This window comes from Branchiostoma belcheri, unplaced genomic scaffold (genome assembly GCF_001625305.1).
Source record: "Branchiostoma belcheri isolate BF01 breed outbred unplaced genomic scaffold, Haploidv18h27 scaffold51, whole genome shotgun sequence".
Classification (NCBI taxonomy): Eukaryota; Metazoa; Chordata; class Leptocardii; order Amphioxiformes; family Branchiostomatidae; genus Branchiostoma; species Branchiostoma belcheri.
The window spans coordinates 1,439,683-1,466,336 of record NW_017804143.1 but is presented as its reverse complement, the minus strand read 5'-3'; the positions used below and the strand labels follow the sequence as shown (position 1 = coordinate 1,466,336).

At 40.8% G+C, this 26,654-nt stretch overlaps 1 protein-coding gene across 1 annotated transcript; it reads left to right on the top strand.

Annotated features, from left to right (window-relative positions):
• Window positions 1–1,001: 1,001 nt before the first annotated feature.
• LOC109480543 (signal transducer and activator of transcription 5B-like) lies at window positions 1,002–23,422 on the top strand. The gene is made up of 25 exons (XM_019782764.1): window positions 1,002–1,131; window positions 4,684–4,842; window positions 5,275–5,413; window positions 5,878–5,985; window positions 7,786–7,887; window positions 8,513–8,594; window positions 9,274–9,410; window positions 9,808–9,938; window positions 10,475–10,630; window positions 14,141–14,233; window positions 14,547–14,615; window positions 15,153–15,191; window positions 15,453–15,543; window positions 15,737–15,784; window positions 15,985–16,065; window positions 16,379–16,471; window positions 16,889–17,024; window positions 18,062–18,114; window positions 18,805–18,899; window positions 19,283–19,422; window positions 20,027–20,194; window positions 20,445–20,517; window positions 20,791–20,928; window positions 21,271–21,522; window positions 23,080–23,422. Exons 2-25 carry the CDS (start codon window positions 4,712–4,714, stop codon window positions 23,258–23,260), a joined length of 2,736 nt encoding a protein of 911 aa, XP_019638323.1. The 5' UTR covers window positions 1,002–1,131; window positions 4,684–4,711; the 3' UTR covers window positions 23,261–23,422.
• Window positions 23,423–26,654: the final 3,232 nt, after the last annotated feature.

Genomic DNA, 26,654 nt, shown 5'->3' with positions numbered 1-26,654 from the left:
GCAGTAAAGTTCTTCTTCTTCTTCTATAATTGTTTTGTGAGTTGTTTTTTGGCATTTGTATTAATCAATCTCAATATCCAGTATCATCAAACACAAATTGTGTGAGGATGTTATTATAACCAAAGAGGATTTAACCTCCTTGTTATAACGTTAAGGATTTAATAAAAGTATCAAACAATTATTACACAAATACACATGTGTAGTAGTCTATTTTCTGTCTTCCACTGATTCTAAAAAGCAGGACTCAAACGGAATTTTCACAACTGATACTAACGTTTGTAGTATTGAAACGATTCCTATAAATCAAATTTTATAGGAACTATCAAATGAAAGTTTTCCTCCAATTTGTAACAAGAATAATTGACGTAGGCTGATGCTGTATATCAAGCAACATAAGATACATTTTTGTGTACTATTCCTACGTTAGAATATTTACAAAATCGCATAGAAAAAACGGAGCAAGCTGTTTTATCCATTATCAGTTTACCATGAAGCAAAGCAACAGCTGTTCCAGATAGCACACGTTGAACCAACAGACTTACAGTAAGAATTTTTAACTGTCCAAAATACTTAATGCCACAGGGATTTAGTTCTAAAAACACCTTAGATTAAAAGCCAGGTTTACAAACTTTGTCTGTGGTAAAACTAGAGTTAGAAATGTTCCAGAATTTGGCAAAAAATTGAAACTATACCTTAGACCGGTTCTGCTCAGGTGGCTGGCAATTTTACTGCAGTACTAAAACAAACCGCTAGGAGCGCCACTTTTAAAGATCAAGTGCCCGGATGTTGGCTGTGTTATTTACCATCGTTCACCCCTTTTTTGTCTGAAAATATTAACATCTTATCACATCAAAACTTGATTATTGTATAAAAAACTAAAATATAACATATTATTTGTATTTAGTATGTCTTAGGCGAAATCATGATTTGTCTTTGTCTTGAAATTGCAAAAAAAGGGTGTCTAAAGTGATGGTCTCAAGGGGCAATAAATACTGTTCGGAACAGCGCAAACAACCCCGGGGTCACCAACCTTGAGTGGGGGGAGATCAAGAGGGAAGCTTACTCCGCCTAGACGTCTGTCGTCTGGTTTTCATGTGTGCTTCTAGCGACAACGACTGGACACAATTTAAGGTTAGTAAAGCAGAAAGAAACTCTGAACTGTGTATAGTAGATTTAGAGTGTACATGGGCGCCTGACTTGGTCGAATTTTCGTTGTTTGTGAGAAAAAGTGTGTCGCCCCCCTCCCCCTTTCCTCCTAGCATGTTGAAAACAGGGAGTGCGATGAAAACAACGTAAATCGCACACAAATTTAGCGCCGAAATTCCCTCCCAAGTCTCACCTCTAAAAGCATTATATACTCTGCTACAGACGACAGATATTCTGACCAACGTATTGGCGCAAAAACGTGTCATTTTTCGTGTCCAACCCGAAACTTGCGTCCGTAAATTTGAGGGCTATAAAAATTGACACATAATTTTTAGATTCACGCAACGAGGAAGTATCATGTGTACACAGAAAGGGAACTACAATTCTTTGTTTACATGGATCGTCTGTTGCTAGCCGGTGAAAGCAAGGTGGGATACTGAAACCATCTTGTCTCCAACCACGCCGGCGTTGCAAGGAGTTCTAAACAGGAAGCCCTTTGTCGCTTCACCGCGGATGACTTATATTAACTTCCTTAGGTCGTCCCCGACAAATGACCGAAAACAGAAACCGAGAGACTCATCTTTTCCAGTCGGTAGGCTAGGTTAACGACCCAGGCTTAACCCCACACTTCCTGTTAGTGTACATCACTGGAAGTTGTCAGGGCTCGAAATACTGGGTACATGTGCACCTTAGTGCACCCAAATTTGGAGCTGTGCACCAATTTTTTTCTGTGGGTGCACCAGTGCACCCATTGCCAAATGTTTTTTGTAGGTTTACGTACATGTCAAGGTGTTAAATTTAGAGTATTACTAGTATTCAGCATTGTCTTAACATCTAAGTGTCAGAAAAATAGTAAAATCATTCTTGTAGTACTTTCCTTTAGAAACAAAACAAAACATAATTAGTTTTCACAAGGAGGTTATATCCTCCTTTTTAACCTCCTTGGTTTTCACTGACATTCTACTTATTTTATCTTATATGGTGCACCCACAGAAAATTTTTTTAGGTTGGGTGCACCAGTGTCCTATTCCCAAAAATGAATTTCGAGCCCTGCTGTAAGTTGTTCATGGCCAATCGATGGCAGTTGTGTTTTCCTTTAGTGGTGTTGATGTCCGTGCTTGTGCATCTGTCAGGACATTAAGGTAAAGGTTGTGGTTTCCAAGTAGCCCTCATGTTGACATGTGTGTATTGAGGAGGGGTGGGGGTTCATTTGCATGACAGTAGCTTAGTAAGTGAGTTATACAACACAATTAACTAAACAATGAAGGGTTTTCTCACTATCAACTCATACCAATCATTTGCCAAAAAACAGTTACTAGTACTCAAGCAACCAGATATGATTTTGGAAATTTCTGTTTCCAAAATGACTGTTTTCAAAATCATATCCAGTTGCTTGAGTAAATGTTTTTGCCGGTGTATCTTATTACCTGGATTTTTTACAGGAGCCACAGATATATCCAAAATTATGTCATTTTAAGACACTTGAACTCTGGAAACAGAAAAATAGATAATGGAAGATATTCATTTTATGTTTATGCCAGATTAGGTGAAATACAACTGCAAACGAATAACGTTCCCAGTCAAATACTCAGTCTATTTGACGTGTGTATAATGCACTATTGCCAAATATGGAACAGTGTTAATATGCTTGTGTTTGCCTTTATTTGGGTTTTATAGGCTACGTAATAGACTGTTAATAGACTTCGGGAAGTTAACAGTAATTTTGTTAATTTATTTATTTGTTAACAGGACATAATGTGTGTTGTCTTTCCTTAAATATAGCATAAGTGATTAGACTGTCACTATAGCAAGTACTCAAGAATACACAGGCATCATCATTAGTGTCTGTGGAATAACGGTCTACTTTAAACTTTCCCACCAGAACAGTAGTGTTTTGGCATCTTTGTTTGTTTGTTTGATTCTCTGTTTATTTGTAAGAAGCTCCAATTGGCCTGCTGGTCACTTTCCATTGAGGTCTCATACCAGCAGCATTTCAGAGGAACCTATATTTCTCTTGCCTCAATTGCTCCCTGTTTGGTCTCCCGGTTTCACTTTGTTCATTTTTAAAGATTTCCCAGGATCTCACAACTCAACTCAGGCCAGTATGTGTCGTATCTGAGTGGATAAGTCATGACGTACAGTGTAGGATTTAGTTGTGAATGAAAGAGAAAGACAACCACACCTCCAGGATATATGTGTAAGCCATGTTTAACACCCGTGTCCATGACATTCAAAACAAAAGGTGACTCAGACAAGGTAGACATGAACGTTTCTATGCCTGATCAGTGACACTAGAACTAAACAACGATATCTGTTGATAGTAAAAAAAATCAAGGTACTGGGCCTGAAAAAGTTTGACCAAATATCTGTAAGTTGTACCTGTTTTTGTCGGTGGTAAATTGCTGTCTTTGATTTGAATGAGGATTTACATATTTTCAGACTCGAAGTGTTTTTCCAAGTATCCTTCATCCATTAATACCTAGTGTAAAAGTAGTGTTTGTTCAGGTGCAGGTTCCACAAATTTTCAGGTCCTGACCTGTACCTAAATAACTTTACAGGTACAGTACACTTACTGGTACTGTTGTAGGTATCCTATACAGTCCAACTAAGTACTATACTAGTAAATGTATAAGGAATGAAATCCCCCCCCCCCAAATTGTACAGCATGGCTTATAGCACTGTGAGATCTTATGTAAGAGCTTCATGTAAATTAATCCGTTGTTGGTGTGTTGCCAGAAAAACAGCCAGATCAAAATGCACTGCATTTTTTCCCCCGAAACATGCATATGCAGCAGTACAAAAACTTCCTGCTGCGATTATTCTTGAATCGCCCCCCCCCCCAGAAAAATTGTTTTCTCTCTCTATCAGGTTGTGTGTCAGTGTGTGACCAATTTTAATGTCTGATGTTATAATGTTGTTAATGTTTGTGTGTTGGGTGAAGCGTCTGTAGTTCAGAGCTGAAGCATGGCCCTGTAAGCATAGTGTCAGTGTTGCCAAGTTTTCACTTACACACTCTGTTGCCAAGTTTTATTTATTTTTAATGTTTGTCAATGTGTGTTACTGTTAGGTGAAGCATCTATAGTAAGACTTGAAGCATGGCACTGTGGGCACAGTGTCAGCATGTTGAGTGATTGTGACCAAGTTTAATTACCAGTAATTTAATGTCTGATGTTAGAATTTTGTTCATGTTTGTGTTTTAGGTGAAGCGTCTGTAGTTGAGAGTTGAACATGGCCCTGCTGTGGTCACAGTGTCAGTGTGTCTAAGCCAAGATTCATTGATTTATGTAATATTTGTGTGTCACTGTTAGTGTCACTGAAGCATGGCCCTGTGAGCACAGTGTCAGTGTGTGGCCAAGTTTAATTACTGTCTGATGTCAGAATGTTCGATGTTTATGTGTTAGGTGAATGTTAGAATTTTGTTCATGTTTGTATGTTAGGTGAATCGTCAGTAGTGAAGACTTGAAGCAGTCCCTGTGGTGGTGGGCACAGTGTCAGTATGTGTATTTAATGTATTTAATGTTTGTGTGTTTCTGTTAGGTGAAGCGTCTGTAGTTGAGAGTTGAACATGGCCCTGTGGGCACAGTGTCAGCGGCTGCCTCCTGAAGCTCTGCAGCACCTGCAGTCCATGTACGACCAGAAGTCCTTCCCCATCACCGCTCGACACCACCTCTCCGCATGGATTGAGACCCAGCGATGGTCAGTCTCTCTGTTTTTAACCTTAACCTTTTAGTTTAGGCCTAGGAAAAAATGTTGTGTTCCCTGTTTCAGTCTTGAAAAAAATAGGGTTGGTATTTATGGGATTTTTTTCCTTTTTTATGTTTACCAAAGGAAAACATATTCTTTTTGCTCAGTTTCTTCTTCTTCTTCTCCAAACAGTGACCTATGACCTGGCCAATGACATGATTTGTTGGTGTCTGTCACCATGGTGACTGGTCTTGGGTTACATAATGTTGCAATTTTATGGTCTGCTCTGCTCCTGTCACAATATACTAGTAGTACATGTATGTGAATGTGTTTGAATAAGAATTAACAGAGCAGACCATGTCCGAAGGTGAACATTATGCATTTGCTTTGCAAATGTTACTTCTCTAGTTTTTTTTAGACTTTGGTGTTTTTGTGTTCTTCCAGGGATGATGTGAAGCCGGCTCAGGCCACCAAGCTGTACAGGACAGTCCAACAACTGCTGCAGAACAAGCACAACCAGATGACCGGTCCTGACAGGGTGGTGCTACAGGACGGCATCCAGAGAAGCATGACCAAGATCACGGTAAACTCTGTCTTCCTGTGGGATGGTATGAAATGAAGACATTTATTATGTTTACCGAAGGAAAATATATTGTTTTTGCTCTGTTTCTTCTTCTTCTTCTGTTCCAAACACTGACCTCTGACCTGGTCAATGACCAGACTGGCTCTCACCATGGTAACTGGTGTTGGGTTACATAATGTTGCAATTTTATAGTAGGATGGATTTAGACTCCTGTCACCATATATATGAATGTGTTTGAGTAAGAATGAACAGAGGGGACCATATGCGAAGGTAAACATTTTGTAGTTGCTTTGCAAATGTTACCTTTCTAGTTGTACCTGAATGTTATGGACTTCAAGCCTAGTTCTTAGCTGTTCAGTTGACGCTTTTTACAAGAGAGTTTGCAATGCAGCTTGATTACGGAATTGTCATGATTGTTTGTTTGTTTATTTTATTATATTTTGTTTGTTTTTGTTTGTTTGTAGGAGGCATTCGGTGCCAACAACCAGGTTATGGCCATGGCTGTCAAGCAGTGCTTGGACGAAGAGAGAAGGATCGTGGGACACTGTCTCAACCAGACTGCCACTAAACAGGTTAGTATTGTTAACTATTCCTTAACCAAATTAGAATTGTTAACTTATTCCTTAACCAGAGTACCACTAAACAGGTTAGTATTGTTAACTATTCCTTAACCAGACTACCAGTTACTATTGTTAACCTGTTCCTTAACCAGACCATCACTAACCACAGGTTAGTATTGCTAACATATTGTTTAACCAGACTTCCACTAAACTAGGTTAGTATTGTTAACCTATTCCTTAACCAGACTACCAATAGACAGGTTAGAATTGTTAACTATTCCTTAACCAGACTACTAAAAAACAGGTGACTATTAACATATTCCTTAAACAGACCACCACTTAACAGGTTATTATTGTTAACCTGTTCCTTAACCAGACCATCACTAAACAGGTTAGAATTGTTAACCTATTCCTTGACCAGACCATCAATAAACAGGTTAGTATTGTTAACTATTTCTTAGCCAGACTACCACTAAACAGGTTAGTATTGTTAACCTATTGCTTAACCAGACTACCACTTAAACAAGTTACTATTGTTAACCTAACCAGACCATCAATAAACAGGTTAGTATTGTTAACCTATTGCTTAACCAGGCTACCAATAAACAGGTTAGTATTTAGTATTGTTAACCTATTCCTTAACTGGGCTACCACAAACAGGTTACTACTGTTAAGTTATTCCTTAACAAGACCATCAATAAACAGGTTAGTATTGTTAACTTATTCCTTAAACAGGTTAGCATAGTTAGCAAAAATTCTAAATTTTAAATCTTGGAAGTATCTGGTTAGCTGGGGAGTTCAGGAAACCGTGCTGGAGTAGTTTTAAAAAATGAGGCGTCGATTCAATTATCCCCGATGACTCAGCAACACCTTTTATGGCATTTGCTTCTCGGAAATCTGATAACAGTTCCAGGAACAAATCAGCCTCACTTCCTCTGTACTCTGTTTGTTTTTACCTGGTGCTCAAATACTTGGCCATGTTGACTGCAAAGATAATTTTTCACACCGCGACACACACTCTTTGCTGGCCACTCTATTTTTGCTCAATTTTATGGAGGTTTATTGAGGATTATTGAGGAAAAACTCTCCTTTTTGGAGTATTTGGTTTGGTTCAGTTAATTTGTACGTAGATTGTATAAATTGACATGCAGTTTATGAAGCCTGTATGAGGTTCAAAATGGCATATTTTATTGAGTTTTAGGGTCAATTTGCTTCGCAGAATTTCTAGCAATTTACATGCAGTATGAAATATATGGTCCAGATGGTGAGACATAAAATATAGGGCCTATTGAGTCTTTTGTGGGTAAGTGAGTGTAGTGTGGGAATATATTGATTAAATTCTCAGTGAATCATACCAGAATGACAGTGAACTTTATTGCTTGTTCATGTCAAACATGGGCTAAAGGCATTAAGAGAATTGACAGTGGAGCTGTCCTTTCAGTATTTACTAGTGCAACATGTGTCAGGATTACACGATTGTGCATTTCAGCTATTTATGTTTACTAAAGGAAAACATATTGTTTTTACTCAGTTTCTTCCTCTTCTCCAAACAAATAAGGTCAATGACCAGGACCAGATATCTATTACCATGGTAACTGGTGTCGGGTTACATAATGTTGCAAGTGCCGTGCAGAACTTAGTTCAAGAGGGGCAGCATGGTCACTCACCATATACATGAATGTGTTTGAGTACGAATAAACAAAGAAGTAGTTTGTTAAGCTGGACCATGTGAAGGTAAACATGATACATTTGCTTTACAAATGTTACATTTCTAGTTTGACCTAATTTAGCCTAATTACTTTTTCTTGACAGATTAAGAAAGAGAAGCCGGATGATATTGAGGACGGGCAGTCCGAGTCTGCCTCCCAGCACCAGCTAGTGCAGCACCTGGACGCTCTGGTCATGTACACAAAGGTTCGTCATTCTTACTATATCATACCCGGGCCACAATAACGTTCAATAACGGGTTCCGGACCGGGTCGTACTTAATGGTACGGCCCGGGCTTCCATGGCTTCCATTGAACGATTCAAACGCGTTTTGCGCGGCTTTTGAAAATTCGAATACAGAATTCGGACGTTGGAATTGATGTTGTTGCATTTTTAGTTTAGGGACATCAAACTTGGGCTCATTTTGCATTGAAAAGCGTGTTTTCTTTGGTGGGTATGACATAAATAAAATACAACATGGTGTATTCCGCATCGCCCTCGGTCCCGGCCCTCCCGCGAGTCAGATCGCCTCCGGCCGCAGTGGGGCTGATACCTCGGGCATACGGAATACACCGTGTTGTTTTCTATATCTATCACATACCTAAAAGATGTCGACCAATTAGACGTCCCTATTTCATATTGGTGCCATAACCTTACCAGTGGTGATTAAATCTCATAAACACTGCAATCAAATGGAAAACACATTCTGTTTGAATGACCGCCTGTGACCCCAAATGGAACATGTGCTCTGTTCTAATGACTGGCAGTGACCCCTTTACTGTGCTTTAGATGGAACTGCATGTTAACTTGACTATTTTGTTCCTCTGTTCAGAGTAACCAGGACAAACTGTCCAAACTACAGCAGATACTGGAGGTGTGGTTAGATCTGCACCAAAAGAAGGCAGCACTGGAAGGTAGGGAATCTTGCTATTCCTTTCTTTTTCTTATTCTTCCAGTGGTTAACGTCCCTGCCTTTTGACTAAGAGGTTGGGAGTTTGAATCCCTGCTGTTGTAGCTCACCCAACACGCGCGCTACTGGAAAGGGTCGCAGTCCTTAGGACAGGACGTTAAGCCATGATCCACTGTTCTTTGTGCTTGTTGAAGAGACCGAGGGGAATTTCCCCGGTACAAATGTACAATGAACCTGTAAATATTGTACATAGTGTACATAGCATCTGTCTTCTTTGTCACAACCAGTGGGAGATTAGCTCTTCAGTGGGCTAAGAACTGGGTCCAGATCAATGGTGCTGTAGTGCAATATGAACCAGGCAGAATTGCCCTGAGGAAGGTGACAGACGGTCACCGACACGTTGGCTGAATAAAAGACTTGGTTGTGTAAAAAAAGTCTCCTTACTCGGTGACTTACCAACCTGATGAAACTAGTGTAGAATCTGTCTACTTAGCAGACTCAACAAGGAGGCAGGACGCTGAGAAGTGTGAAGAGTTGAATCTATTCTGATAGAACACTGTATATCTTCCATGTGCTTAGTTCACCTCTGACCCCGGTTGGCTCATCCCATTGTAACCCGGGGGGGGGGTTCTACTTCTGCGCCTTACACTAGTCACATAATTTTTTTGTTTCTGTCCCCCCAGAAAAACTGAGCCGTCCCCTGACCGCTGGCCTTCAGCAGGACCTGACTAAGCAGCTGCAGGACTGCATCAAACTGCTGGACAACCGAACCGTCAAGCTGCACTGTGAGCGCCACGAACTCGTGTCTCAGATGAAGAAGGTTTGTTTGTTTGTTTTACATTACTTTGACTTGGATGGCAAGGCTTGAAATAACAACCTATTGGAACTGGAGCTAGGTGTTAGTGTAACAAATGGTTGTGAATAATTTACCAACCTGATTAAACTATTTACAAATGGATTCAGATCACTTTCTTACATGTATATTTACGGAAGGAAAACATATTGTTTTTGCTCCGTTTCCTCTTCTTCTTCTCCAAACCAATAAGGTCAATGACCTGAACCAGACTGTCTGTCACCATGGTAACTTGTGTAGGGTTACATCATGTTGCAATTTTATTGCAGGACAGATTTAGACTCCTGTCACCATAAATATGAAGTGTTTAAGAATTAACAGAGCAGACCATATGCGAAGGTAAACATACATTTTCTCTCCCCAGGTTGTGCAGATGATCCACATGGTTCAGAACTCCATCCTGAACACGGAGCTGAACCAGTGGAAGAGATGGCAGCAGCTGGCCTGTATTGGTGCTCCTCACCCGGGAGTCAACATAGAAACACTGCAGCAGTGGTGAGTCTGCAGGCAGATACTTGTACTGTAGGACTCGAAATGTGTATGACAGTTTCATTCTCATTACAATCACAAACAATAGAGATTTTTAGTCAGTGATGCAGGCTGCAAACACAGCAAATTCCCACCTACTGCAAAATAAAGTCTCCTCAAACTAAAATTAATTTGCAGCGCAGTCAAACCTGTACAGGTGACCAATTTTACTCTCATTATAGTGTACATAATCCAGTTGCCTCTTGACTAAGAGGTTAGGAGTTTGAATCCTGGCTGTTGTCGCTTTAGGTTCTATCATAGGATGCTTAGGACTGTTTTTTTTTTCTTTTTTTGTGCTGTCACTGCAAATTTAAAAAAAAGAGAAGCAAGAAATCAAATTAGTGTGGCCTAAGTTGTTGTACATAATTCTGCAGGTTTGACCTTAGATAAATGAGATGTTCTGCTGAACACATTACAGATTTCAAGCAGGTGCAGTATGTTCTGCTGACATGCTTTCTCAGGCAGTTTTGATGATATCTAACCAGTTGTGTGTGAATCTACAGGTTTGAGCGTCTGTTGGACATCATCCTGCACAGCCTGCAGCAGGTGGACAAGTTGGACAAGCTTCAGCAGGACATGTTACAGGACGGGGAGCAGAAGGGAGACCTCCACACCTTCCACGACCAGCTCAACACACTGCTCAACACACTCGTCTCACAGTAAGGATAATCTCATTCTCCTGCTCACTCACTCACTCACTCACTCACTCACTCACTCACTCTCACTCACTCACTCACTCACTCCTCACCAACTCACTCACTCACTCCTCACTCACTCACTCACTCCTCACTCACTCACTCACTTCTCACTCACTCACTCACTCACTCACTCACTCACTCACTCACTCCTCACTCACTCAGTCACTCACTCACTCCTCACTCACTTCTCACTCACTCACTCACTCACTCACTCACTCTTTTCAACACACTGCTCAATACACTTGTCTCACAGTAAGGACATACTGATCATGAATTTATTTATTATGATATTATTATATTTTGATCTTTAATATGCATGGGGGGTCCCTTCAGCCTCAAAAGGCTGATTTCCAAGGGAGCCTAATTAGGCCATGTTGATTTGATTATATGGATGACATCCGCGCGCGCATGAATTTTCGGCCGTTTCCAAAAAAAAAAAAAAGTTTTCAACCACACCATAAATCGTACAAAACAGTTGCAAAATGAGCAAAAATATACCGCAAGTTGGAAAAAAATATTTAAAAACCATGCCAATGTCGTAGAATGCGAAAATCAAACGAAAAAGGACGAAAATGTAAAGAAATGATTTTGAGGAGTAGATTATTCGCCAAACCACATTCTGTGTAGTTTGTTCAACCGTCATGGCCATGTAGATTTCATGATGAAAGCAACTTTTTTTTTTTTGCAAACCTTTTTTTTTATTCGCACGCGCGCATCCGTTTTGGGGTTCCCAGAGGATGTCATCCATATAATCAAATCAACATGGCCTTATGATAAACACAAATAATAAATACAGAAAGGTTATTCTTGAGACAGTTAAGGTGGTATGGAAGGGTGGCTGAGGACTTTGGGGACATCCTAAAAATACTACTTAGGATTACCTATGGTCATTGATTTTTTTTGTGTAAGTACCTTAGTGCAAGATGATAATTTATGCAAATTTTGATGACGTAATCATGACGTCATCTCGAGTTATGAGCCACGCCCCTTTTTTAGAAAAATCAATTTTTCTGGCCAGCGCTTTGGTTTTTATTCACCATATTTTGTTGAAAGGCACACACTAGTAATAGGAACAAACGTATGCGAGCATTTTTTAATTGTTTATTTGCAAAATCATGCCCGAAGGCTAATTGCGTGTACAGTCAATTATACAGAAACAGGAGACAGGTAACAATCTGTCTGGAAAAACCTCTACTTCTACTACTACTCTAGCTATTAAGGGGTTCGACTTCTTCTTTGAAGGCAGTGGATAATGAATAGTCCCACATTCTGCATAATTAGTGGGTTTTGTGATCTTAGTAGAAATGTAGTCTTTTGGTGATCTTCTAAATGACGAAATGATGGAGAGATTGTTGTAATTGTCTGAAATAATCTGTTTCTTTCGGTCTCATAGTGAGGACACTGGCTAACAAAATGTGTTAGAAAATATCTCAAAGTGTTGATTTTTTATGAATTTTTTTTCGTAAATGTCAACAGTGCCATGCGCCAGCACCCCTCCCCAACATATAAAGCGGCGCAGTGTGTCGGCCTCGCATACGATTTTAGTTTATAAGCTTATCTTTCAAAATATACCACCTTTTTGTCCCTTTCCATGAACATTTTTTCCACAGTTTCATTCTTAAAATGCTGTATATGTCGTAGGGGTTACATAATGTCCATTTTGAAGCCCGAAAGAGCCGAAATTGCCAATTTTTTGTCGCCATTCCAAGGGCGCTCATCCCTCCCACCGAAAAATAGGTCATTGACCTTTCAGCCCCCTGTATTTAGCTTACTACGGCGCTATTTGGAAAAACAGGCCGGGGATACGTCCAGTAAAAAGAACAGCCAAAGGAACGCTAAGATTTCGCGGGAGTAGGGGTCACGTGACTCACCCAAAATGGCGGATGGCGTGTCTTGTTTGCGAGCGGAGAAGCTGTGCGCTTTGCGGCAGCATTTGGGCCGGTAGACGATCTTTTTCACGGCCGTATCCTACGTCGATTTGCAGATGGAGGTTTATGGACTATTCTGAGACCTTATTGGAGAAAATCTGCCGGGGTATTCTGGAGTTACGGACTTGTTTTTTTAGGCCTACCCCCAGAGGAGATTGACGATCACCAAGATCACAACACTGAAAAGTTATCGCGCGATACCGGAGTAGATAGCCCTGGAAAAAAGCTTGCCCGGACGTGGTATGAGATTATGAGCGTATATAATTTTGTTGATTATGTGAATTTACGTTGCACGTTGTCCTAGACTTGTGGAAATAATTTTCACGCACGACGTTCTATGTTCTATGTGAAAAGTACGGACTATCTCTGTAAATCTGTTGGAACTGATTTTTTGTAAGCGGCTACTATTTGCTGTATGCTGTAAATCGTAAAAGATTATTGTTAGCAGTTACCGTAAGATTATGTAAAAATTCTGCTGAAGTTTGTAAGTATCGTATTTTTTAATAAAAACGTAGATTTTATAAAATTACTAGTAGTTCTTATCATGTCTGTTCACTAGAACGTAACGTTAGCGTTTAGTAGTTACAAACGTGTTGCAGTCGATACAAACTCAGAATAATAAGACAGTGCACAGGTAGAGACGCGTTTTTATTCGGTAGAAAATTACTTAGTATGAGTTGTCTGTGAAAATCATGAAAGAACACAAAGGATAACGCCGCATAATGACGGCCGAGTATGAACTACCAAGCGCGGCTCTTTATGCATGCAGTGACCCGGTCCGCCAGGCCGCTCATAACTAAACCAAGATCTAACTTGTGGCTCAAAGCAGACAGCTTCGTTTCTTTTGGCAGTCGAATGTTTTTATATAGGAAGTTGTCAGATTATTTCTGGCGTTTTTGGTGATTTGTGTGGCTGCATATCTCTGGTTGTGTGTTGCAACTTGACAACATTTTGCCGATACGAAGTGTGATAAACAATGGAAACGGCTTGTGTTTTCAGAAAATTATTATTCTTTGCATTTGGCAGGTTTTTACCCAAAACGTTTTGCAAACAACTGACATCAAACGCTCAGTAAAACTCTCTTTTCCAGTGTCTTTTCCCTTCCCAAAAATTATGAAAGTGAAGCTCTCAGTTTACGTAATGACCAGCGAGCCTGATTGGTCGAGCAGCGGAGTAGCTTTTAAAAATAATGTGCACACCCCCACTGGGGCCTGGCTGGAGCGTGAAAAAAATGCACAATTTGGCGGTCAATTTGGCGGCCAAAATGTGTCCATAGTGACAAGACGAAAGAAAATTATAAAAATAGACCCAAAAGACTACCATATCAGATAGAGTTCTTAGTATTTCTAAATATGCCTCAGCTATCCTTCTGGACCACCTTAAGTATAGGAACAGATGTACATGTAAGTATAAGAACATATGGGGCTTATTATACATGGTTACAAGGATACAAGCTTTCAGCCTCCCTTGCACTGTTATATCTCAGTTCTATTTCATTGTTATATATTTGTTATATTCTAAAACAAAACATTTTTGCTCGCAGGTCTTTTGTAGTGGAGGAGCAGCCTCGCCACAACAAGCAGGCACGGCCACAGGTTCTCAAGACTGATGGCACCAAGTTTACTGCTCAACTCAGGTGAGTGAAGTTGGGCTAATATTGTCATCATCCTTCATGTAGGTCCCCTTTCCACTGGATGGCAATAGCTGAGCAACTGAAATCAGATTTTTGTGATCCTTGACTGATTTTTGTTGGGGAGGTAAAAGGCAGTGGAAGGACAGGGATGGCCTTCCAATACTGTGACTGAGACACAGTGGATCAACAACCTACTGCTCCTAAGGACTCAAAAAGGCTACATTGTACGTTATGTTTATTTTCGTAATCTGTACAAAAACTTAACCCAGTAAGTAACCCAGATGTTTGTTTTCAAAATGTTTGTCCTTTTTTTTAGATTCCTCCTTGGGAAACGACTGTGTGCAAACCTGACCAAACTGCCACAAGTCAACGCCAGCATTTACAGGTGAGGGGAAAACAGTGTCGTATCCCTTGTCCTGAGGAGCCCAACAATTGTTGTTTTGCACATACAGTACCATCTATATAGCACTCTGTGTAGTTACGATTTGGGGGTATTTCGCATCAGACTGCGGCAAAATGCAACAAATGTGGAAGTAACTATGCCATGACCTAATTAAGACATGAATATATTGAAGAGTATTGTGTTAAAGATGCCCGCAGGACAAGGATTAACAGGACATAACTCTTTTTGTTTTGTCATAAATGTGAAATAGGAAGTTCAACTTGTTTCATATATTTCTTGTATAATGAAGATTTGCTGAACTGATTTTTCTGATGATACATGTAAGAAGTAAACCTTCTGTTGAAGCATTTGAGACAATGTAAAGCCGGGACTGGAACATGTTACTATCATCCTGTATGATAGTTGATATTGACTAAAGGAGGCCATATATAGTGTATGTATTCCTTATGTCACATCTGTCTGTGTCCTGCATTCTGGCATTACACAAGCACCTGAAGCCAGTTGTCTGTTGTTTTACAGAGGGCCCAATGCTGGGGATGAAGTTGTCAAAGCCAATGGGTTAGTAGTGAAACTTCTTTGCACCAGTTATGTTAGTTACTTTTCTCTGTGGATAGAACTACCAGACAGTGTACTTTTTATGGAGAAAAAGACAATATATGTTTCAATTTTGCAGTTTTGTTCATGATTAAAGTATTTTCCTTGCATTAATGTGAGCCTGCTATGTGCATATTATTTGAATGTCTATAATTTCACCATTTGCAGAAATTCTTTGCTGCCTTACCATACTAACTGCACTATTCATATTTGTTAAATGTACAGGGAGAAGTACAGATACCTTCTGCACAACTCTAAAGGCACTTTGGAGCTGGATTCAAACGCATCCGTCTGTTCAGTCAAGTTTAAGAACATGGTAAGTTTGTAGTTTGACCAATCATACTTGTTAGAAATGAGCCTTCTACTTTACTTACAAACTTGTCAAAGATGACCAACATGTTGCAAGATGTTCATCACTGCTAGCCTAAATGTTTACCATTCGATTTATTCTGAACAAATGGTTATGAAATTATGTTACAAACTTTAACTGTTTTTTTTTCTACCTTTAGAACATGAAGCAGACCAAGATAGCAGGACCTGCTAAGAGAAATGCAGAGGTATGTGGACTATATGTTTGTGTCCAAGTCACTAAATATTGCTGTCATAAAAAAAAAGCTCTTTGTCCCATGTGTAGATAGGTATGCATTTATAACACAAGTATATACTGAAGGGTCAAACCATTCTGTAGGCAATAAGAAACATACTAGTAACTATTCAACGGAATAACTCATACACTACGTTTTCTTGTCTCTTGCAGCCCTCAAGAGTGACTGATGAGAAAGCCATGATTTCTTTCCAGACAGAACTCAGTATCTTAGGAACACTGACTGAACTCAAGGTATGTCTTCTCCTTTCACAAGTCCAATTCCTGTCTATGTACACAAGACACAGAAATATAGGATAGTCTCCACCCGCACACAGACTGACAGGGCTACGAATGATGGGCTGGGGAGAGATGGGATGGGACAAGATAAAGGAGAGGGGTGAAACTAATTAGGATAGGGGATAGAAAGGTGTATACCAACAGGAAGTGGAATTCTTTGTCACAATCAGTGGAAGAGTAGCTCAACTATTCTTTAGTGTATTTAGCTAAGCCAGTTCAAAATCATGTTGTTTTTCTTTCTGTTCTAATGATGATGTTTTCCTTTCAGACGATGTCACTTCCAGTGGTTCTCATTTCTCACAGTAACCAGGAGTCTAATGCCTGGGCCACCATCCTCTGGGACAATGCTTTCTCAAAACCTGTAAGTTGCAGAAAATTTGTATCTCTCAAGTCAAGAACCTTCCAGAATTGTATGAGTCAATGAGGCAGTGATAGTGTGATGGGTATGTTACATCTACCAGCACATAATGGGAAGCATGTCGGCATGCGTTGACCAGACATTCAACGAAAACTCTGAAAACTACTGGTTTCATGCAGGCACAGGCTTTTCTGCCAACTAAAATAAATAAAACTGTGCTTCAAACTTTCCCAGTGCATAAAATTGAAACAATTTATTTACAGACATTTTGAGTGTCTGTCCAAAACACTCAAAACGTTTAATTGTTTCAATTTTATACAGCTGCAGTAAAGTTTGAATCACATTCATGTTTATTTTTTGTGTCTTAACAAATGTGACAATAATATGGTTTGAGCTGACGTTCCCTTCCCCCTCCCGTAGGACCGAGAGCTGTTTGAGGTTCCAGAGAAGGCTCCGTGGATGGAAGTGGGCCACGCCCTGAGCTGGCAGTACGAGATGCAGACAGGCCGCGGCCTCACCGAGGAGAACATGAAGTTCCTGGCTGAGAAACTCTTCGGTACAACCTGCAGTCATCATTCATCTGTTTTTGAACAGTTAGACAGACAATCTAGAAATGGGAGACTGTGAAATGCTAGACTGAATAGGATAAAGTGACTATTCTAAAGGCATGTAGCATAAGACCTTGTAGGTTTGTTAATGTAAAACATATATTCATCACTGAGGAGAACATGAAGTTCCTCGCTGAGAAACTCTTCGGTAGAATCCCTTGTGCTTCCAGTTTGAACTTTCTCAGCCATGACACGTTTTGTCACTACTATGGAAGCAAATCACCCTTTTTTCTTGCATACTCCATGTCTCAGGAGAAAGTTTCAAGCTGAAAGCTTCTTTCCTAGAACTATATTGTAACAGTGGGGGGTTTATAGGCACTACCAACTGACCCGGCCAAAGGGTCTAGACCTTTTAGCGGAGAGGTTAGAGCGTCTGGCTATGAAGCTCTGGTGCTCGGGAGGTCGTGGGTTCGAACCCCAGCCCGGGACCAGAAGGGTTTTTACTGCTCGCCTCTGTTTCTTACAATATCACTATGGATCAAGCTTCTTTGTGAATGCTTCCCAAATGGGTACAACCTTAAACTTTAGTCTCTACAGTTCCTTAATGTAACCCAAAACATGTATTATTGTTTCTTATGAGCTTTGTTTTGAGATGAAAATTGAATTTTAAAAAAATCAGTTCAGTATACTAGCCAGCGTCTGTCTTTCCGTCAGTTCCTGGAATTCTGCCCCTCGTGGTGGACACATATTTTCTCAGTCATCTTTGATGGACAAAAAACGGCATGTAAAGATATGGAAAGCAATGAAATTAAACTAAGTATAGTTGTTAATGAGTGAGAGACCTCAAACGTGACCGTAGACTATCAAGGCTGCACATGCACACTTGGAACTGTGAGGTAGCCTATTGGATCTGATTACAGTTAACAAAACAGACATTTTTGCCACTTTCTTGTAGCCTTCAGTTGAAAGTGCATGCATCTATTTTATGAACACATGTCCATTTTATACAATTATCTGATTGATTTTTTTTATATTCCTGTTGTAGGTTTTGGTCTGGACTATTCCAACATGACTCTGACCTGGACCGCATTTAACAGGGTAAGATTTGCGTCACTATACTATCGGCACAGACTAGTTCTCTGTACTTAGGCCATGTTGATTTCATTATATGGATGACATCCGCGCGCGCATGAATTTTCGGCCGTTTCCCAAAAAAAAGTTTTCAACCATACTGTAAATCGTACAAAACAGTTGCAAAATGAGCAGAAATATACCATAAGTTACAAAAAAAATTGATAAAAACTATACCAATGTCGTAGAATGCCAAAATCAAACGAAAAAAGACGAAATTGTAAAGAAATGAACTTGAAGACTAGATTATTCGCCAAACCATATTCTGTGCCATTTGCTCAACCCTCATGACCACGTAGATTTCATAATGAAAAGAACTTTTTTTTTGCAAAACTTTTTTCTTATTCGCACGCGCGCATCAGTTTTGGGGCTCCCGGAGGATGTCATCCATATAATCAAATCAACATGGCCTTAATACATGTACTTGTTTCTGAGGCAAAAGTCAGTCCCTGCTATGACCAAAGAACTCACATGTACTCTCATCAACTATTGATGGAGTTCAGTTCAATGCAAAAGCAAATATTATAGATACAAGTACAAGATGCACTGTCTTAACTGGGTGTATGCTGAATTTTAAATGGATCAATCTACAATCCATGCATTATTTGATATTCATGTACAACTTAAAGGAAATAAATCTGTTCCATTTTATTTCAGGACACCTTACCCGACCGCAAGTTCACCTTCTGGCAGTGGTTCCACGGCACTCTGGATCTCACCACCAAGAAGCTGGGAGATATGTGGAAGGATGGGTAAGTAATAGTAAAAGATATTATATAGAAAGCCATGTAGGGCCAGGTGCATTGCGCAGAAGAGAAGCAGAAGACCCGGGCAAAAGAACTCTGCTTAGCCATAAACGAAGCTGTAGCCTTCTACCAAAAGGAGGCCATATATTGTAACTTGTCCATATACTTATGATAATTGTGTCTCTTTGCTTTCATTTTCCTAATGCAATGAAAGTTGTCCTTTTCGTTATGACCCTTGTCTTTTTTTGTTGTGTGCAAAAGAGACAAATAAACCATAGCCTGCCTGCCTGCCTTGTGATTACATCAAAGTACTAGTGACAAATTAATATCTTGATGACTTAAATCACTTTTTATTAATTTTTCCACTTTTTTCTTGAACCATGACGCAGCTGCATCATGGGTTTCATCAGCAAGTTGCGCGCGCAGGAGCTGTTGTTGGGGAAGTGCCACGGGACGTTCCTGCTCAGGTTCAGCGACTCCTCCGCTAAAGGAGCCATCAGTGCCGTCTGGGTGGAGGAACACACGTCAGGTGAACACACATTGCTTCTTACTTCCTTGTCTTGTCTTTCAAATTTGTCTTCAGGGTTAAATCCCCAAGGTTGGACCCAGACATGTCCGGACATGCACCCAGACGTTGTGCCCTTAGGAAAGGCCCCCCTCAGTTGGAGGGATCATGGGCTCTACTAGGGTTTGGGCTAGTGTTAGGAAGGACAAAAAAAATCTTCTTCCAAAAAAGACTTGCACTTGATGCAAGCAGGACTAACCCCTGTTATGGGGAAAAAGATGTTAAACTGGATAGAGAGAGAGAGAGGTTAAGGTACCCAACATCAACTTGTTGATGATTCTGTTACACTTTAGAAGTGGGCTGTAGAATTTGGACCATCGAGGCATGCCCCAACTCTTTTTCAAAAGGTGTGGTGGTATGGCTCATGGGACCTCCATTTAATGTCCTATCTGAGGGACAATATTGTTATCAATATCAATGTATCAATATCATGAATATTGGTGCTGGTGACAAGCCTTATCAATATCATTGTCAATCAATATTTACATATGTGATAAGCCAGTATCAATATCAATGTATCAATATCATTATCAATATTCATGTATCAATATCACCAATATTGCTCCAGGTGACAAACCAGTTCAGTTCCTGGAGCCGTACACGGTGGATGACCTTGCCAAACTGCCGCTGGCCGAGCGGATCCGGGACTACTACAAGGACCAGGAGCAGCCCCTGCAGTACCTGTACCCTGACACACCCAGGGACTCCGTGTTCGAGAAGTATTACACCACATCTGGTACGTCCAGAGTTAGCCAACTTCAAAGATTTCTTGCAGCGACAGCATTTATGTTATGGGGGAGTGCTAATACACAATTTACACGGGCCAAGGTTCTCTACTGTGTCAGGGAGTTTCCTGAGGTGCAGGAGTACGGCTTCCTTGAAGTTGTCAGGCTCTGTGATTTCTGTTAGGACCTAAGGAAGTGCGAGAGAAATAGGAATATCTGTATGTAGACAGTATTGACGTGTTCTTGGTTCTTTATTTCCAGACGATGCGGCAGACAACGCACCAGATGTGAAGTACGTGAAAGCCAGACTGGTCGCAGTCACCAGACCAACAAGGTTTGTTTGTTTGTTTCGCATAACCGGTAAACCACCATTTTTAGGCCTAACACACCAGTTTTGAACATGTAAGTACAAGCTGCGTAAGACCGGACTGTAAGGTTAGAACCACTCACACTTGGAAGGACCCCTACTCTTTTCCAAAAGTTTGGTGGGTGCTTTAACGTGCGTGGGTGTGGCTCTCCCAAACGCGGGACCTCCATTTAACATCCTAATCTATTATGGCTGCCAAGTGCTATATGGACTAAGAGTTTTCCTTTCTCTTTTCCCCAGACAATCTGCTGGCCCGATGAGTCCAGGGGAACCCTTCACCCCGATGGCTCCGTCCCCCGCCCCCTCCTCACACATGTCCGACTACGCCGGGTCTGTCGCCAGCCCCGTCAGCTGTGAGTTCATGGATCAACAAGACAGGTCAGTTCTTACTTCCTAAACGTGTTCGCTTCAGTCCATGTGAGGTATAATTATAAGGCCATGACTTTTGCCTTCCATCTGGGGCTGTCCTTGGCCATCTTCTTTACTGATTGTCTGCTTGGATGATCCCATGGAAGCCAGCGCATCTGTCACAGGTCTTCTACAAGTAGTTTTGGGTCTAACCTTTCTTTCCTATCACTGTTGCCCCAGTATTTTCCACAGTGTTTCAACAGTTTTTGAATATGTAAAAAGTATGCAATTCAGCCTATGGCTGCAATGTACTTTACCTGATCAAAATGATCATTATTGACAAATGAACCATTCATTCATTTGTTCACACAGTAACGGAGTCGGTCCCAGCGAGCACCCGGATTTGCCGTCCCCGGGTCCCATCAGCACGATAGACTTCGATGTCCTGAGCTCAGCCATGGACGAGCAGCAGGTCATCATCCCCCCCATACAGTTGCCCCAGCAACAACAACAACAGCCGCCGCCGCAGCCGCCCCGGCTGCAACAACAACAACCCCCACAGCCGTACCGGTACCCGTTCCAGCCACAGCCCGTCTTCAACCCCATGCAGAACTATGAGAATGGGTAAGAAGAAGAGAATTTTTTTTTCATCACATTCTAAAGGCCTGGAAGTACCACCTGCATGTGCAGGTTAGGGCATGTAAAATAGGAGTTGTGCAGGTATTTCTGATGTACCATGTGCTGGGTTTACATGATTCAGAAATATATACATGATTGTACAATGTAGGTGTATGTGGATTCTTACTTGCTTTGAAGTATAACAGAGTTCTTCCAAGAAGAAACACCCTATGCTCAACTCAACTCAACTCAAAGGGGGTCCAAGTCACAACCTAGGTCAAACTATGCCAGTTAGAAGACTTCACAGTACAAATACAAAATGTATTTATTAACCCATGGAGCTTGTAGTTACAGGCTGAAGCTGAACCTGACATGTTTCTTAAAAGCCTACAACTAGCCATGTTCCATGTTTGCATAACTTTTTGCTGTGTTATTGTTGAAGAGAATGGAATGTATGGTACATGTATGTTGTGTCACATCCCTCACCAGTTGTAGGAGCGCACCGCGAGGAGCAAGTGGCACAAGTCGCACAAGTCGCGGTCTGCCTACGTTTAACTCTTTCCTCCGCAGAGATCTCGGTTACCGTGAGTTGTTGAGGAGGTACAGTACAGGTCAAACAGTTTCCACACGTGTACCCCTTCTCGGGAATTTCTCACATTCCATACCCATTCTCACGGTGAGGTGAATCTCGTGTTCCAGAGAAATGTCTGGGTTGTGGCATCAGGTATACAGTCTCTGTGATAACTTGGGTTACCTACTAACAATGACACGTGGATATGCAGGGCCAGCGGATCATTTGAAAGAGCGAGGGGAAGCTAACAAAATGGTGCTCTGTGTTTTAATATCTTGGTTTAGAAGCCATACAGTGGTTTAATAACAGTGGCCTCTGTACTTGAAGCTGTTGTAGCATTTAGGAACATACAGTAACCCTAGTCAGTCCTCAATCATTTCAAAAATAGTCACCTACACTTTCAGTTACTCACATAAGTCAGTCTTTTACAGCACCCCCCTCCCAGTGTAAGGTTTCATAACAGAAAGAAGGAACTAATGCAGAAGGGATGCCTCCACCAGGCCTTCCTAAGGTGGTTTGGACAGAAGAATTTTGTTAGTCTGGTGGTATCTTTTAGGCCACACTGCCTTAATTTTATGGATGGCACACCCTCTGAACACCCCCAAACTAGTAAAAAAATTCAGCAAAAAATGCTACTAAGCCACATGGATACAAAGCTTGTGGTAGTACAAAAATGTACATAGTGACTTTTACAACAAGCCGGCACATGCTGGCCTTTTGCATCATTTATGAGTCGGCACTGTACTGAGTTCTACAGTCCTGTGAACAGACGGCAGCCTGGGTGCCATCCTCCGAAGTTACCGTACTGCCGGCTCCCTATTGTTGCCAGCTACCATGGACTACGGAGGATTGTACCCAGGCCAGAGCCTCCTTGGAGATTATTTCTTTTTTGAGAGCAGGCAAAAATCAATGCGTGCGGGGATGTCACCCATAAAATCAACTTAGTGTGGCCTTACCAAATGTTAAATGGTGTTTTTACATTTCTTCTACAGGAGGAGGACCAGTGCCACGGCAGCAGAACTGTTTGAGTCCCTGGACAGAGTGACAGACGATGATGTGGATGACCTGTGCCAGTGGCTCCTCAGCTTCGACAACGCCATGGACTTCAAGGCGGAGCCAGACACAGAGGACCCGAGAGGTACCAAGAGACCCAAGGCAGACGGAACGTTTTGAGCCTCAGAGGAACGAAATGTTGCCAATATGAAACAAGACTGCAAATTGCAATTGCCAACACAAGAAATTGGACTTGCCCAAATTTTCGACTGTACAACTCCAGTCTTAGAGATGAAGAGATGAACAATCCACCACTTCTGTGACGTCACGCAGATAACACATGTGACTCAAACTTGTTTCATACTGACTTCTACCAACACAGATGAACTTTCAAGATACATGTATGAAATGTTGCCAAGACGTCTCGAAAACTTTCATGTCTGAAGGCAAATTCTTTAAGCTTATACATCACTTTGCAAGTACTCATTTTTAGCTTATGCTTGAGGTAGGGCTTCTTTTGGGGGAAGGCAGATGATATTGCTACTCAGAAGATTAAAACACGGTCAAATGTTTGTAATGTGTTTTGGAGAGTCTTGCACCAATGGCCTTATCTTCAGCCTTATCACACTAAACTTAAATGAAGACGGTCAAAACTGCCCCAGATAACCACTTGGGACTGATATCTGTTCTATGTGGACAGGTGGTCACTATAGACAGGATTCTTAATTCTTGTGGGGAAAAATGTCTATAGGGCCTAGGGACCACCAAAAAAGTTGTCCCATAGGCGAGGTGGTCTTGATGTAGAGGTGGTCACTTGACTGTATTATCCTGTGTTGGTAAGTTACGAGCGAGGCTAAAAGGACTATGAATGCTCTGCTTTCTCTTTGGCTGAACAATGCAAATGCAGACAAGTTTGTATCAGCAAAGATTCAGAAGTTAGGGAGACTGAGACAGTATAGATAGAGTAAGACAGTATAGAATAGAAAATAGACTGTAATGCTCGAAGATTTAACTGAAGACAGTTTCTTCTGTCAAAGATATCCCCTCTCTTACTAGCCGCAGTCTTGGAACTTTGGCCCGTGTAAATGGCAAATGCTCAAGCATCAACAATGATTGAAGTACAGAAATGTAAATGCTACATGGACATGGAAGATGCAGCTAAACATAGGTTAGGTCTTTCGCATATCTCACTGTAGCGCAGGGCTATCTCCAGGACCCTTCCCTTCATCCTGAAACAGAAATTTGCTTATGGGGACAGAAAAAAAAATCACCCCGTCCAACCTTCTAAAATCTGAACTTCATGAAGACATATTTTCGTAAACTTGACAAAAATTAACAAAATGGGCTTCCAACATTCCAACTGAATCAAATTTTCCCTTTTCCTTTCTGAAAATGCATTAAATAGTGTTTCAGAGGGTTTGCCCAGGATGCCCAAAATGAGAGGGATGGGCAAAAATCTAAAGCTGGAGAAAGTCCTCTTGCAGTGTCAGCATCAGATATTCTGCATCTGCTTAGCTAGTGTTACTGTCAACATTGTCAGTAGAGTGTTTAAAAAGTTTCTTATAAGAAAGAACTATGGTGAAAGAAAATGATACTATTTTTTCTAAGGGAGGGTCTGAAGAGGAAGCTAACTGACGTCAACAAAGGTTCTGGGGTTGGTGTTGACATGTATACCTTGTGAATATTTTGCCTTCTGTGTGCATTTGACTGTCGACAGAGACAGGGAAAATGATTAAGTAGGTTAAAGCTTTTTCTACGTCATTTTTGTTGTCGTAATTGCTAAGTATCAGTGATATGTATAGTCTTAAAATTGGAGCGTTGGTTTGTATGAGTTCAGCACAGTCAGTAGACAAGTATATGCTGTACCGAAAGTGAAGTAAGTGTTACTACTAGTAGGTATATTTTATGTATTTCGTACAAGTAGAAGTAAAATGTTGTTTTCTAGCTGGCCAACAACAGCAAATCAACAACCCCAAGCACTTCTACTGCAGCTACTAGGTATGAAACATTCTTATAGCAACCATTTGGTTTTAGTGCAGAAAATCGTGTGTCAGACGTATGATGCAACTTAGTGACTTTGGTGAGCTTTTGTCATGTACGTTTGATTCGAAAAGTCATGTACTACACATCCATGGGATTGATAACTTTACTGCAATGAAAGCAGAAGAGATAGAAGATAGGCTTACAATTCTACTTTGTAGGATAACCAACTACACAGATTCTGTATACAGTAAAGTCATTTACAGTATAGTGGCAGTATAATGGCAGTGAGTGGCTGGAATAGCTTTTAGCTTAAACTTAACACATCTCAATTGCAGTGGCTTTGTTGAACTTGACTTGTGCAATGCCAGAGGATGTCTTACACCACCTTCTGTTAGTCCTCAGACCACCTGGGGAAAGTCTGGGGTATAAGAAGTGTACTTAGTTTCAACCCCCAGAAGATTTTTTTGTGTCTGTTTGTGACATGTATGTCTGTAATAATGGGTTAGCTGGTAGCTATTGTGTACAGTCATGTACAAAGGTATGGCAACAGCTCTACAAAAAAAGATGACGGACACTCTTTGGTGGGTTTATATACCGGTAACATAATTGAATTATGGATTGGTGAGTTTCTGAAAGAAGTAATGGATTCAGAAAAGGTGATTATTGTTTGTTTATGTACAATAAAGAGGGATGGATGGTTGGTTGGTCTGTAATTTTGTCTAACCCTGCTTACAGATTACATGGAAGAAGCCGCCATGGTTTTATGTACATAATGATGCATCATTGTGAAGGATATGCCATTTTGTCATATATAATAAAAAGTCATGTTTTAATGGTTTGTCCATCTCTTCATTAAAAATGGTGGATATGGATGGTATAATTCTGGTCTTTGGAGGTTCTGTATTTACAGTTGTGAAGTCCTGACTGCAGCTGCATTCACTGATTCAGTCTTTCCTCATCCTTGACACTCCCCTGGCCAGCTTCATTCTTTTCCGGCTGTTTTCTACTTTTTATTCAGCCTGCAAAGGAGTCTGGTGGAGACTAGCCTGGTAGAGGCTATAGGTCTGTGGACTACAGGTTTAATTGTCTGCCCCTGGTGGGAGTGATAATGACATACTGTTTGTTCAACTTCCGTAATAGGACAATTATCACAGCAGGAGCACAAACAAAACCAGCTGGAGTGGCTTTTCCACCTACTGAGAGGGATTATCAACAAGGCTGTCATGTTAATCTCCTAGCAGATCCTGATGTCCTCCTGATAGCCCCTTATCTCCAAGCAGATGTTGGGTTGAAGACATACATTTTCAGTCTGTCCCCTTCTCTGACTACTCCAACTCCAAGCAGATATTAGGCTCTTCTGTCTTGTTATTGTTGTCCTTTTTTAACGTTTAATATCACACTAGATGTGGTCTCTTGGTGCTGAATTGCTCATGGTTCAGCTTTTTAGACTGGGAACTGTGATTGTGTGTGTGATTGTATGTGTGTGATTTGTGTGTGTGTGTGATTGTATGTGTGTGATTTGTATGTGTATGTGATTGTGTGTATGTGTGTCATTGCATGTCCAAAGTTTCCACATTGATACAATTATAAT